The sequence below is a fragment of the Struthio camelus genome, chromosome 4 (assembly GCF_040807025.1).
Source record: "Struthio camelus isolate bStrCam1 chromosome 4, bStrCam1.hap1, whole genome shotgun sequence".
Classification (NCBI taxonomy): Eukaryota; Metazoa; Chordata; class Aves; order Struthioniformes; family Struthionidae; genus Struthio; species Struthio camelus.
The window spans coordinates 548144-563268 of record NC_090945.1 but is presented as its reverse complement, the minus strand read 5'-3'; the positions used below and the strand labels follow the sequence as shown (position 1 = coordinate 563268).

General features: G+C 45.1%; 1 protein-coding gene across 1 annotated transcript in view; it reads right to left on the bottom strand.

Moving 5' to 3' along the window:
- Positions 1–15125, bottom strand: part of TECRL (trans-2,3-enoyl-CoA reductase like) — a 59392-nt gene that overhangs the window by 36343 nt on the left and 7924 nt on the right. Inside the window, exon 2 of the mRNA XM_009683758.2 lies at positions 7888–7939. Within this exon, the coding sequence (XP_009682053.2) occupies positions 7888–7939 (52 nt within the window). The remainder of the gene's footprint in view (positions 1–7887; positions 7940–15125) is intronic.

Below are 15125 nucleotides of genomic sequence, written 5' to 3'. Positions count from 1 at the left end.
AATAGACAAAAAGAGCGCAAGGTGGGTGAAAGGTAGATAAATTATTCTTATTTTATAGATGGGAAAATGAAGCTCCCTTTTGGGAAAATGCTCGACACAAAACTCACCCAAGTCAATAGCATGACTCCCACACATCATGAATTAAGCCTTAAAGACCCAAGTCCTAAATATCACGTTCACTTCAGTGGGAATCGTTAGACTTTAAAAATCCCAGTCAGTGATATCTTTAAAAGACCAAAAAAGCCTTAAAGATTTGACCCTCAGAGCGTTGCTTAAGGTAATAGGTGACTAAGTGTACTGCACCTAAACAAGTTGGGTAAGCTGAACCTCAGCCATAGTTTCGTAATTCAGTACACACGGCAAATATTCTTTATAACCACATGTACGTTTCTGAACGCAAAACTCCTGAGATATCTGATGAGAGGATTCTCAGGCTGATTTAAAATCTCTTCCTTCACAGCCCTTCCAATGAAATTCAAGTGCTCAGTCAAAGTGAGCTGCAGGTGCCCAGTCTGGTGCTTGCTCTCCTTGCTAGCCTGACAGCCGGGAGCAAGCAGCTGGAGTTCAGCACCCCAGCTAGAAATGCGCAAATGGAAGTTATGGGTTTTAGCAACATGAGCAAGAGACACATGGATCAGGGCTTGAATGTAAGGGTTTGACGAGCAAAACAAGTGGTGCGAAACAAGGGTGCAAAACAAGGTGTCTGTGAAGCGCACAGCACCTTCTGTGGGGCCACCCAGCAGCTACACCATTGTGATTGCAGCTGGGGCGTTCCCTGCAGTGACCTTTTCCTTTTTCAAATTGGCCAGAATTAGTTTTCTATAATTCCAGCACAGAACGTGCGATAAAGAGAGAGAGAGAGAGACTGAAAAACTGGGGAGTAAGCATAAGCTAAATTTGTAGTTACTTTGAAGAGGAGTGTTGTTGATGCTAACTCAGTTTGGCTTCTGCTTTCTTTTCAGCTATGTTAGGTCAGTAATGCCGTTCTCATTTCCTGGCTAGCTATTACAAAAGAAGTGAAAGTATTCGAAGCTCTCATAGGTGTGCTTCAGTTTTTTTGGCAGATCAGCCATAAGTTTAAGTTACACAAATCTATACCAGCAGGCAAACTCTGGTATTTTGTATGGAGAGGTTTGCACAGATGTGCCAGAAATAAGGGGCTGGGTCCTCCTCCTGCTACTGCTTCTTGTGTAGATCCAAAATGAAGCGTAAGGGGCCGGCTGGCTTCATGGCTAAAGCAGCAAGCCAGGGGAAGAATTCAGGTCTCTGTTCTGGCATGCACGTTTTGCAGGGGCAGGAAGCAATTTACTCAAGGATTGGATCTTGGACTGCGTGTTGGGGAGGAAGAGGGCAGCGACTGATTTTTGTGGCAGGAGCTGTTGCTTACTTTGTGCTGAGCCTTGCAAAGCAAAAAAGGAGAGTTTAAGTGCATACAAGCCTCACTATGGCAGTAACAAGAAATTCAAGTGGTTTCTAGTAAACTAAATTGTGTCGACAGGCATAACGTGGTAAAAGGAGCTTAGAATTGTCTCGTTTGAGGGATGCTGAAATTCATCGTAAACTCGTCTGCTGCTGTTAGCTATTGTGTGGCGAAGACAGAAGAAAAATAATTTAGAAATATAACATGAAATACATCTCATCATGTTTCCTCCTAATCTGGTCATTTACATTTACAAAGCCAATACAGATGAATGAGCAATTTTTCCAGATGAAATCACTGTACTTCTTAGCGCCCATTTGCAGAAACGGCCCGTGCCTAGTGGTTCGCCTTCACTGCTAATTTCCGATTGAGTTGTTATGAGCGCAGAGAGTGGAAAATTTATTGAAAACAGTGTCTTGATGTGACTGCCAACCCAGTGTGCTCTGTGAATCCGTGCTGGGGACGTAGTGCTGGGGCTGTGCGCTCCGCAGTCAGACAGCCTGCACAGGGCGATGTTGCCTGTCCCTTTGAAAACTCATTCATGTATGGATTACAGCTGTGGCTCTGGGCTAGCATGAACTACTTAGGGTAAAACCAGGGAGGAAGGAGTTTGAGATTTGTTAAGAACTGTGTGTGCTGCAGCTGCCTTCCTGTCTGTGGGGAGCCTCCAGCTCAAGGCCACTTATGGCAGGATCAGACCATGGACCTCTTTTTTCAAAGCCTGATCTCTTAATATGGAGCAGAGGAAAGATCTCTCTGCAAGCCTCTGTGCCCTAGATATATAGCTTATTTGGGTCTCTTCATCTTGTGAGACACATGAAGGGCTCCTAGTTGATTGACAGGCCAGTACAATGAAACCAGCTTGGGAAAGCCATAAATAGCATAATTCAGCTTCTCTGAGTCCCCAGCAGGTGTTTTCATTGGGCACATGAGTCTCTCCAGGCATCAAAATTGACAGATTTCATTAACTTTCTTCAACCTGAGAATCCAGCTGTAATAGCCAGTGTGGAGAAATCAGAGGAACTGCAGGTTCTCAGCAGGACTGAGCTATCAGATAGCGCTGATTATACGGAGCCGGCAGGCAAGGCGCTGGCTTAGCAGTCACCGTTCTCGTTGGTGCTACTCTTAATGACTAATCCTTACAGCATCCTTTCTCACCTTTCTGAGCGTTGCTGTTTAACAACATGGCCAGCCTCTAGAAGTGAATAATGTGATGCTGTAAGAACAGTTGTCCTTTTGAGCAACCGCGCTGCGTTCAGCTCTTGCGCTTTAGCGCAGAGCTTGCAAAATGTGGAGTTTTTCCTTAAGCCCATGCTCTAGGGGTCATGCTACTATGTGAGCTCTCAGAGGTCATTAAAACAGGAAAGTTGCAGATACAGAGCTTGGAAATCCCTAGCAGACTTTTTAGAAGGAAAAAAAATTAAAGACACCCCCCCGCCCCCAACCCCAGATAAGTTTTAGTACCCTTGTGTGCTTTCAGCTCCTCTCACAAGCCTTGCCTTGTGATTTCTAATCACTGAGAGATTTTTGTTCTTACTCTTCACCGAGCCAGCCTGGCTTGCACAGCTCCTTCAGGGTTTGGGCTAAACAAGAACCTGCTGGTTCTCAAAAGTTGCTCTCTTTCCAGCTAGTCAGGCCTCACTGAGCTGAGCACTACTGAGAAGCAACTGGGAGGAGAACAGAGCTGGCAGCAGCCGCAGGAAGGAAAAGAGGGAAGCTGTGCATAGGCCTCCTGTGAAGCTGGTAGCGTTTGTCCTCTGCGATATTATGGTATCTCCTCGTATTAGGCAATAAAAAGCATTAAGGCACTTATTGGGAGACTTTGGTAGACTCACTGAACTGTCACACTTGAAGGGATTGCAAAGGAGCATCTGACCTTGCTTTTGTGCAGGGAGACAGACTGGGTACGCTCTGACCAGGTGTTTTGGAGGGTGATGACATCTCAGAGGCCTCCTGTTGTGCTGTGACTTCCGAGGAGATGCGTACAGGATGCACGCAGTAGGTGAAAGGTGAAACACGGCAGAGGGAGGGCTCCTAACACACTAACTACCCTGCAGCTTGTAAGGAGGAGGCTGAAAGAGAGACTGGTCCTCAACCTGAAGAAGGAATTGCATTGTTTTTCTCCTTGTCCCTTCTCTAGTGGAAAGCCGCAGAATATATTTCAGTTGTCTTCTAGGGAACATTGATCTTAGAGTCTCTGAATAAATACTTGCAAGAAGAGGTCTTCAGAGTGTACAGCAAACCTCCTAATTTTCATAGTGCCCAGAAATGATGTTGTTTATTCTTGAGTGCCATCTACTGACAATTTCCTTCTTAATGATGCGCCTTCCTTGATATTGCTTATTTTAAATACCCTGTGTAACATATGTTAGCTCAGATGGGGAAGCCTTCAATTTTTGAGCTGAAGGAGTAGGAATTTATGTTTTATTTGGATAGCTGGCAGCTCTGCGTGTTCCTTATTCTCTGAGCGCTCCATTCCCATCTGCAGGCCAGGGCACTCTGGACTTGATGTTTTCAGTTTCCCCTTCAACTTCCCCTTTGTCTTCCCCCCATCCCCAGGCTTCCTCCCACCTGGCCTTCCTTCTCTGCCTGCTCCTTCTGAACACCAGGCAATTCCTGCTCTCCCTCAGCCCGCTCTTGCGACTTGAAGGAGTAGCTCTAGTTGCCTCCTCCAGGAGGAGGTTGGAGCCATCGGTTTGTTACAGTATTGCTGAGGGCATGAACCCCCCCCCCCTTTTCTGTTCTTCCTCCACTTTCAAGAGCTTTTCCAGTAGCTTTTGTGCAGTAACCTTAAAAATATTTAATGACCCGATCACTGGCTCCACTATATGACCCTTTCTAGAGGTATTTTATTTTAGTTATGTGATACTTGGATTAGCATCATTATTATAGTTTCTCTTTTTTTATCTGCAAGATTCCCTCGCGCCAGTCCAATGCATTTTGCAAAGACAAAAATAAGTTAAAGGTGAAGAGTTGTTGCCAAGGACAAGAGCTTGCAAAGTTTAGTCTGCACAGTACTTATTTCCCAATTAAAAACATCATCCTTAGAGATAAAGAAAACCTTAGGTGCCTAACTCCTTATAAGCAATTGAGGAAATGGGGCAAGAGGCTTCCTTCTCCTAAGTAAATTTTTTGACTTGGTTTCATCTCTGCCAACTAGCAAAGGGAATGAGGAAGACCGCAGTAAAGTCACCTGGGGCACAGCAGGAGTTTGACCGAAGCTTCTCAGAACATGCCTTAGATGGTACAGGGTGAAGACAAGTACAAGTATCTGAAGGGGGAGTGTCAAGAGGATGAGGCCAGCCTCTTCTCCGTGGTGCCCAGCAACAGGACAAGAGGCAATGGGCAGAAACTGAACCACAGGAAGTTCCATCTGAACCTGAGAAAAAACTTCTTCACTGTGAGGGTGACAGAGCATTGGAACAGGTTGCCCAGAGAGGTGGTGGAGTCTCCTTCGCTGGAGATATTCAAAAGCCGTCTGGATGTGATCCTGGGCAATATGCTCTAGGTGACCCTGCTTGAACAGGGAGGTTGGACTAGATGATCTCCAGAGGTCCCTTCCGACCTAAACGATTCTGTGATTCTGTGAAGACCAGCAACACTCAGGCACTTGGCTGCCACCCAGTTTCAGGCGGAAAACATCAAGCAACAGAAGGGTAGAGGTTTGTACCATGTGAGCACAAAAGATGTATTTCTGTCTGCAACACAGAGTCGCATTGTGGAACTCCTTCCCAGAGGATTTTGCTGAGGTCAAAACTATAAATAGGTTTAAAAAGGATTAGACAGATTCATGGTGGGCAGGTGCAACGTTTGCTGCTAAGGATAACGGCCTGGGTCTAACATCTGCTACGGGAAGCGCCTGTGCAGCTGACGGCTGGAAGGCTGCAAAGGCAAGCTGCTGTTCTGTGCTGACCCTGGCGCTGCTGGTCCCTGCCCGGGGCAGCGGCTAAAGTGACCATGGGCTGACCCACAACAGTGCTCTTCAGTCTGGGGAAAAGCTTTGAATTCCTTTGGGATGACAGTGTAATATTCAATGGCTCTTCTCCGCTAAAAAACTTAAGCGATCCCAGAATCTCCAGCGATACAACTGGGATTGCTCCTCTGACCTCCGTACAACAGACACCACACAATAGGCTTTGCGAGGGTGGTTTCAGTCAGTGACGGTTTTGCTCAAGTAAGGCCCGAGAAGCATTTCAATATTTCTTCCTGGCCTTGCGAGTCCATATTCTGCCTGACATGTAAACACAGACCCGACCGAACATTTGCCTGACTTAGAAACTCCTGCGCGGTAACGTGCTGTGTGCCGCTTGCATCCCATTTCTCTCGTTTTAATGATTAACAGTTTCGGCCACGATTCGTAAGTCAGTCTTTCTGCTCCTTTCTTAAATCAGGCAGCAAAAACTGATCAGTGTCAAGAGATGATGCTTGTGAAACTGCTGCGCAGGGGCTCCTCTCACTGACTGAAGGACTGACAAGATACCAGCTGAGGAGGAAGCTTAATTGCGTGGGTGATCAAGGGAAAATGTGTGAAGGCAGGTAGACTGTAAGGGGGTCTGTGTATAGGAGTGTGTTTTAGCGAGAGATTATAGGGAACACATGAGTCTGGCACACATGAAATGACAGCAGTGAATGCATGAGCTAGTTGGAAATAGCAAGCAAACCAAAGGCATCCGCAGATCAGTTCAGGCCCTTCTCCACTCTTGCCTGAGAGAACTGTATTCAGTAAGCTGTCATCCTCTGAGCTATGCAAAGACGAAAAGGGAAAGTTTGTTCTTTGCAAACGGAAATGCAAGAGGGAGGAACCTTGTTCAGACAACAACGTCTAGGCTGAGTTGGAAAATAGAGGTCAAAGCAATGAGCTGGAAGAGGAAGAAAGGACACAGGACACTGACATGGTGTGGTCTGCAGATCAGGGGGAAGTGAACTGAGAAACTGAGGACATTGAGAAAAAAAAAAAAAACGTTGAAGGAATATGCCGGCCCTTACACGTGTTATGAAGGGCCACGTTGTCAGAGTTTCCATTCACAATCACGCTTTTTCGTATGCTTATTGTCTTTCCTCACACTCAGTTCTGCTTACATCATTGGGAATATCTGAGAAGTAAGGCACCTCTAAATATGAATACAGGTACCATTAAATGGGCTTATACACAACCTTGCACCATTTTAACCCAATTCCATTGAAAACCTGATTATAGCTAAACTGGCATAAATTTTTGTGCCAGTGATTTTCAAATGATTTAGGCTGGATCAATATAAATCCACTTCCGATTGATTTAAGAGAGTCTATGCAGAAATGCGCTGCGTTTTCAGAAACTGAGGGGAAGAAATACTCCTGCTGAAATATTAAATCTTATGCACTCTTTTCATATTCAGCTGCTGAGTTTTCAAACTTTTCCTGTTTTGCATTTTACAAATCCTTACAGGGAGTGAAAACAAGTAGTTTTGGAGCAGTTGTGTCAACAGCCTTTTGCTTCATCAACTGAATCTTGGTGCAGTCACAGCAGCCTTGAGCTTTAGTGTTTTATAAAATGCTAAAGACAGAGGAGAAGCCTAATATTTCATCCACTTACCCTGCTCTGAACTCAATATTTGTGTCTGACTAAAGCATTTCTTTCAAAAAGGCATCCGGTCTTTACTTGAAGACACCTTATTTTGTAAAATTAATGAAAGCCCATCGTTTCAGATGCTTACTCCAACAGTGAACCATGCTGCATGTTGGAAAACAATTGCCTCGTTCCTAATTTGAGTTTGTCGGGCCTTCCCTTCCAACCCTGAATTCTTGTTGCATCTTCTTCTGCCCAGCTAAGTACCCCTGCAGTTCTCAGAAGTCCAGTTCAGGTTAACTAGCATTGCACAGACCTGCATATCTCAAATCTGAGTGACACTCGAGGTTACCAGAAGTTATCTTATCCCCACTGACGTTTTCTCCCTTCCTCACAGATGTGAAAGAAAGAAGAGCATTGCTAAAAGAGAGCGAGTTGCCCTGACTCTTAGGGAACTGGACAGTGCTGAGTCAGTTGAGAACTCTGCCAGATTGCCAGCATGATCCCAGATAAGCCATTTAATCACTCTGTGCTTGAGTTCCTGTCTACAGTAGCTCTTTGGTCCACATGGTCTATTTATGGGCAGCTTGAAGCACTACAATGTTATTGAAGCTTGTCTGATATAACACTAGGAGGACAGACACAGTTGTGGTCTCGAAATGACACTGTAATGTTAAAAGCAGAGGCTAGAAAAGGATTGATCTGCTCATGGGTTGGCGGTGATAAATTATGCAGGCTTCTCCTTCCAGCCTCTCAAGTCTGTGATCGCTACAGTAGCACCTTGCTCCAGAAACTGCTCTAATTTAGTACTGGAGGTGTCAAGCCAGTCTCGGCTTTCATGCGAGAGTTCATGAAAAATAAATTTGACGGTTTTTTCCAAGCTGAAAGGCCTCTAACCATGCCTCCAGCCTGTAGTACTCACATGCTTTGTGAAATTTCTGTTTCACATCAAGAAGGGTAGATGATGGAGGCACCTGAAAAAGAAAACAAAATGTAAGCAGATTAATTTTGCTTCGTTCTGCAATCCCTTTTCCCCTCCTTCTGCTTAATGAAGAGATGATACAGTTTGTCTCCTAGTGCTCTAGGCAATCATGATGCAAATAGCAATTGTTTTTGCGTGTGGATATGTTGTTATTAGGGTCTGGTCACATTTGATTCACATACTACCTGGGCCAGCCCTGCTTGGTCAATAGAAGGCAGTGGGCAATCCCAGTGGGCAAGAGGGAAACCTGCTGGCCCTGCAGAGGCAGTGACTGCCCCCAAGATCAAGTCAGCGGGGCAACTTGAAGGGTGAGCTTAAAAGTCAAGTTCAAGCATAGTAGGCTCTGTATCTTAGAGATACGAAGGGGTTTTTCTGAAGGGCCAGTAGCAAAGGGGTCAGGTTCTGTCCTTTCTGCTTGAAATCATCTTGCTTTTGCGTGCTGTCGTTCACCTGCACCGAAGCAATTCAGGTGTCACGGTGCTGGATGGCAGTCCCGAGGCCTTTTAGACTCTGTTTTATTATGTATATTGATTTCTTAACAGACTTTGTACAAAGCATCTGAGAAACACAATGAGAATTTGCTGGAGGGAAAGACTTAGGAGTGCCTCGGATTTATAAGGAAAGCGAATGGAACACTTACAGAAATAATGTGTTGAGTTTGAGATGTAGCTGGCAGAGGCAAGGGTCTCATCTTAATGAGACCATCCCCTTGCACATGACACTGATTTAATAATCCATATTTGTTCATTTAAGCACAGAGCCTGAGCAGTAACTGAGTCCAAATTGGGGGGAACTGCTTTGGCTGCAGCAAGAGAGCTCTTCGGAAGAGCTGATGGCAGAACACAGCAAGCTTCCTTCCCTGGAGACACTAGGTGCCTGTGTGGCATAGGTTAATACCGGTATGAAGTGTGGTGAGATACAACGAACCCTTGAAAAGCAGCAGGATTTCTTTTGGTAGAGGTGGAGAAATAGCCATGGCACACCATTTTCCCTGGCTGCCCTGGCTGCGCTCGTCACCCGTCAGTCTGGGCCCACCGCCATCTCCAGTTGAACATGATCTTCCCACAGTCTAAGCAAAACCTGGCAGAATTTCTCCACTTCATCTCTCCTGCAGTTACACAGGGACCTAACCCTTCTGCTCTGTAGAAGCTGGTCTGTCTCTTCCCACCTTCAAACTAAAGACTTCAATGAGTTTTGCTGGGCAACGCCAATGCCTGTTTCATTGCATCACCGAGAATTTTTGCACTCGCACATAAATATACCTACTGATCCTTCCTTCTTGGCATCATCTTTAGCCCTTAGTCCCTCTTCAAAACGTGATATAAGAGGGAACTGTGATAGTAACTGCTCGTAAGGGATAGAGAGGAACATGAGGCAGTTCTGCTGGTAGAGATCGTTCAGCACCTTAAGATAGGTTGTTTTCCTGAAAAGATTGTGAGTCTGGAGAAATACTGATGCAAGGAAATAAATTTGCTGACTCAAAAGCAACAAATCAATATAGGAAAAAAAAAATGAGATTTGCTCTTACGTAAGTTGACCCCCAACACAAATATGCAATCTGTGTGTCACTAGTGCTAGGAGTAACTCAGGCTTTTTCCAGTAATAATATGAACAGGCAGATAACTCTATACAGATTTCAATAACGTAAAGCTTTATGATGATACCTGTGCTAAATGGTGCCTAGTGAATGGCTGCTATGCAAAGTTCAGGTCTTTCCTGCTCGCTTTCATTCCCTCAGTGTTAGAGGGATTTACTGGTCATTCCAAAGTCCTTATCTGAAGAAACTACTGTTAAGTGAATCTTTACTTAAAGCCTCTCTGATGTGCCTGTTAAGCGATAATAACTGCCCCCAAATCAGGGGCTGGAATCCTTGAAAGCAAGGACAGATTTCACCCTGGCATCAGCAAGGTCCGAGCTGTACCCAAACCACGAGGAACAGCGCTGGGCCGGGAGAGGGATGTTCCCCCTGGAGTTGCTGAGCCACAGGGGACAATACGAGAAGCAGGCGGAGCTTTCTCCCTTACTGCAAAAGCAAAAGAAAAGCATTTTCATCTGCACTCACTACCCTTAAGTCATTCCACAGCTTCCAGTAGAACATCGCATCCTCGCATGTCTGCATATGGTCTGTACAGCTGCTGTGGACTTGAACTGGGGAGACAGTTTTTTGGGGTTTTTTTTAAACATTTTAGAAGCCCCTGAAACACCTCACATTGCTTTCTCATACGTAATAATTTCACACCTGTAAGGTCCAGAGCCCCGAATACGTCAGAGATAGGTGCAAGTGCTGTATAGCTGGCGACAAACATATGGCACGTAAGACTGCAGACCAAAACCAGATGTGTGTCCTATCACAGAGCTGGTGGGAGCCGGTTTTCAGAGCTGACGTTGCCATCTCAAGGCAAGGAACTGGCCTTCTCTGACGTGAGGGAGGATCCTCTGTCTTTCTAAATACAGTAAGCTCTATTACCACAGAGCCTGCATCCCTGTGGGAGATCGGTACCTTACTGTGCTAGGTTCTGGTAAGTAGCCGTCAGGGGTAACTGGTGCTCTGGAGAGGTGCCCATCTGAATAAGCTGGGGAAACGGCAAGACTTGTAACCCCGCCTCCGCTCGCAGGGCAGGACGAGCTCAAGTTCCCTACTTCCCGCACCAGTTAAGCGTGTGTTGACTTCAGGACAGTGCTGCTTTCAAGCAGCGTAAAGTTTCTCGTTCAGGCCTGCTTAGCAACTCTACCTTCACGTCGCTCTCTGAATTTTCAACCTGACGCTTTCAGTGCCTCTCCCCTCCAAATCCGACCCTACCTGCCCTGGGGTTCATGTCATCTAACTTCAGCTCTCCAAAAAAATGAGTCTTAGCTTCCATTTTAGGTCAAGGGGCAAGACGTTTACCTCTGAAGTCATGCACGTCCCTTAGGTGCTGAGAAGCGGAAGAGGTGCCCGTTAGGATCTGTGCTTACGGTGACCCACTGCGGCCGAGGCACCCGCACCACGGGGTGTGAGCCATGGCACACCAACTCAACGCGCGTCTGAAGCCAGGCAGGTGGAGGCGGAGGGGACCGTGCTCCCTCCCTAGCGCCGCTGGACGGGCAGAGCGCTGATGGGCACGAGCAGCTCCAAGCTGCTGCAGGCTGGAGATGGTTGCAGTTGTGTCAGCTCAGGCACGGGCAGGGCTTGGTCGGTTAGCCGCAGCTCTGCGTGGCGCTGCGCCGGATGGGGCACACGTCCCCGGGGAAGGCCCGGAGCGGAGCCAGCCAGGAGGGCGGGAAGACGTGTGCTTTATGGGCCGGCTGGCTCAGAGGATGGCCGTTCGCCTCACTTGAGAAAAGCTAGACAGGCCTGAAGTGGAAAAATAACGCAAGTACGTTCCTCTTCAGAACGACCTGTGTCACGGAGGAGTCACGGCGTCCTGTCCCAAGCAGAGAAATGAGGCTACAGCCACAAAAGAATGAAATACATTTTTTTACGATCTTGATAACTCTGTGTCCTTTTTTTAAAGACCTCATAAAACAACCAGTGAAGTTATAGATTCTAATATTGATCAACTTGAAGATGATGCTGAGACATCAGCTTACTACTAAGAGTGTCCTCTTCATACTCCGTTAATTATCTTTTGTTCTTTTCATCGTACATCGATACGAGCTAAAGAAATATAAGGACTGGAACAGCACCTGCTCTTATCACCCATTGTGCTAACTGAATGAAACACTGAAACGCTCCACTGTAATTACTAGGCCTGCCTTCCTTTTATTCGTTTAAATTATTTCCAAAAGTCTTCTAACTGTCCTTTCAGCATTTTTCAGATACACAAAGGGAAAACAGAGCTAAGATACCATCCTTGGTTTATCTAGAACAAGATGATTTGTGCTGTAGAAGCACCTCTTATTTGGCACGTATCTTCTATGTCTTGACAGTCAAGCTACTTTTCCCTCCAGCTCCTCAACTTGTAGTCTAACACCAGATTTTAGACGTAGTTAAGTTTCTAGTAAGTTGTCATCATAAGTAGAGTCTTCACAAAAAAATTAGCAAAAAATGCTGATTTTGTAGATATTATGTTGCATTCATTACACTTTTCGCTCAGAAAAGGATGACTTTAAAACCTCTAATTCTGTTTTTCCTAGCAAAAATGATTTTACTTTTCCATTCCAGGCAATTTTTCATTTTTTTAGGAATTCGAGAATGAAAGGCTCTTCTGGGTCATCAGTTCCAGTTTTATCCTTCCCTTATGCAGCAATGAACAAAGTATCACATTTCTTTTTAAGATTTAAAATACCATATTAGTAACTTAGGCTATGACTCAAGGAAGAGCCCTAAGTAGAAGGAAGATATTATGGGAATTGGATACTGCCTTTTGTAAGTACAAGCTAATCAGGTGATAGTTACCCATTTTCATACCTCTTTCACATTTGTAAGTGAAGGAATTATAATAAATCCGGTGATCTGTATGTAATTGCATCACACAGTTCTTGCACTAAAGAATTATTTCGGGGGTCGGAGGTTAGAAGAATACCAATAAGAATTTGGATAATAGAATTTTAGCAAATAAGTGGTCTTTCATGGAACGTTTCCCTTTTTGCTCTCTTTGTGAAAGGTCAGTATTACTGCACTGCTGAATCACCCACTTTCCAACAGGCAGTCATTTTCTGTGATTGCAGAAATTCAGAAATTCTGCCACTCCAACTGTGCATTAACCACAGATAGCCACATCTTCGGCCAAGGCATATTTGTTCAAAGGGATGATATCAGGTTATTGTAGCTGAGGATCTGGTCCCAAAATAGATAACCAGATAATGGGAAAGCGAGGTCATTTTCAAACTCGGCGCTCGACAAATCCTTCATCACTCCTGCTTTCACATCCTGTCCTTGCTTAGGGGGAAAATGTTGCAGTATTAGGAATCAGCAGCAATTCACAGGAAGTTAACCAGGAAAGTGAGTTTGGCTTCTAGATCTGATTATTTTTTCTTACTGTTCATTTTGAAAGACAGCATTAAAAACGGGTGCTGGGAAAACCTCCCTCAGCGTGTCCCACAACGGTCTCTGGCTAGCCTGGTGAGCCAGCGTGCTGGTCATGTCCAAACAGCTATAAATAGGTGACCCTACCTTGGAAATGACATGTTAGTAGCTACATAGAGACGAGGATTGTCAGAACTACCGGATGGTTTTGCGTTAAGTTTAATATTTTAATCAGTGGATTGCAGCGAAACCAGTATACTAAAGAGCTAGCGCTGATCTCAACCGAGTCTTTCCAGAAATGGGAGAGTTTCAGAATTAGGTTTAGCTCAAGTCTGTTCCAATAAACGTGAGCAGAGCACAGTATCACTTAACAGTCTCCTGGAGATTATTACGTGGTCACATGAACTTTGGCATATGAGATAATCTGACTCACATTCCCAGTGACTAGAGGTTGGAATTATCTATGAATGCACATAACTTTACTGGGTCCCACAGAGCCGTGTTGATGTACACTGTCCAAGTTTGTCTCTGAATTTGTGTTACAATTTTCCGTGCCGCTGGTTGGGTGTCTTACACAAAGAAAAATCCTCTTCCTTTACAAGAAATTTCCTGAAAAACAGAGACCGGCCCTGGAAAGAGCTTTTTCTCCCTCTGCTAAAGACGGGAGCGGAAGTAAAGAGAATGTGATCTACTAACAGATAGCAGGCTTACTGGCCATCGCAGTTTACAATTGAACACGTTAGTGTTCAGCGTGTTCACTTATTTCTGAGCAAATCTGACCGGAATTGACATGTCTCTCTGCCTTCTAACCTTTGGTTAAAGAAAATTGGCTAAGGTTTCTGTATTCGCCCGGAGAAGCTCAGGAGCAGAACCACTCAGAACGGTTTTGTCAGAACGGTTTTCCACCTGGAAAATAGGATTGTTCTTGCTAAACTTTGGATGTGTACATTAGTATTGACTTCAAATTTAAAAAAATGAAATAGAAAAGGCTTCATTTTGAAATGCTCTTTCAGGAATAGGCTGAAAATTCATACCACAGTGATAGTTTCATTGCTTTTAGTTCTCATCTCCATGGACCTTTCATTACTTCTGCATTATTTTATGACGCATCAATCATGACAGTGTATAAGAATATAACACCCTCTCAAGCAACGGGAAATAACCTGATATGAAATAATATTCAAATAAATGTACTACTAAATTGTGATACAAATTGCAGTTGAAATGAAATATTTATTGTGTCGTAACAGATTGAAGTATTCCAAAATTAATTTGTAATGCCATCCTCCTCTCCCAAATTCTACTCCGTGGAAAATTCAAACCTCGTTTGTTTCCACTGTAATTTGCAAGGAGAACAGAGTTTGGGAAACGTGCTTTTTTTTAAAAAAAAATCTCATTTTGACCAGTTCGTCTCAGGAGAAAAGCGATTTGTAGGGTTTTGTTTTGATTTGAATTGCCCGTCCTGGCACAAATGAAGTATGTAACTTAGTTATGAAATCTCTCTGTGTTTGACTTCCCTCTTCTATCACATGGCTCTAGAGGTTTGTGCTTGCTTGCACAAACCTGTAGGTCTATGCGGACTGCTGACGTTTAAAATCAAGCACTTCCCCTGAGCAAGTTGCCTTTTCTAGCTGCCGTCACTGCGTATCTCTGCCACCGTGGCTCGGCTGAGCACGAAACCAGCTGTTTGGCTGCCCTGTGCTTGCCAGTTGCCCAGGCGAAAGGGGCATGCTGAGCCGCCGCGCTGGTACCGGCGAAGGCAGGGGCCACGGCTGCGCTCCGCCGGTCCTTCCTGCCCTGGAAACACTCGGCTTCTCTGAGGCAGGCGGGACCGAGTACTCTCGGGGGCTTCTTTTCCTCTTTTAGGTTTACTCAGATTTGACTAAACAGTCCAAAGTTATGTTGGGGAGAGCAGGCAGAGAAAGACGGCGAGCCAGGCAGCCCCCCGTGGCCCTTGAGGGGATGTAGGAAGCCGGGAAGCAGAAAAGAACGGGGAACGAAGGTGATGTGGGAGACCAATTAGACATCATCGGGAAGGCTGGAAAGCTAAATACTTTTCACAGTAACAAGTGCTACGAAGGGATGTTTGCTGCCTCTCTGCTGCAGATTCTCTGGCTGTCACAATTTGTTCTCCTGTTGTAGCACAAGAGCGGCATATAAAAAAAATGGAAAACTTGTGTTTTAAGGAGTTTTAAGGAATAAAAGTTATGTAAATGTAGATAGAGATGTT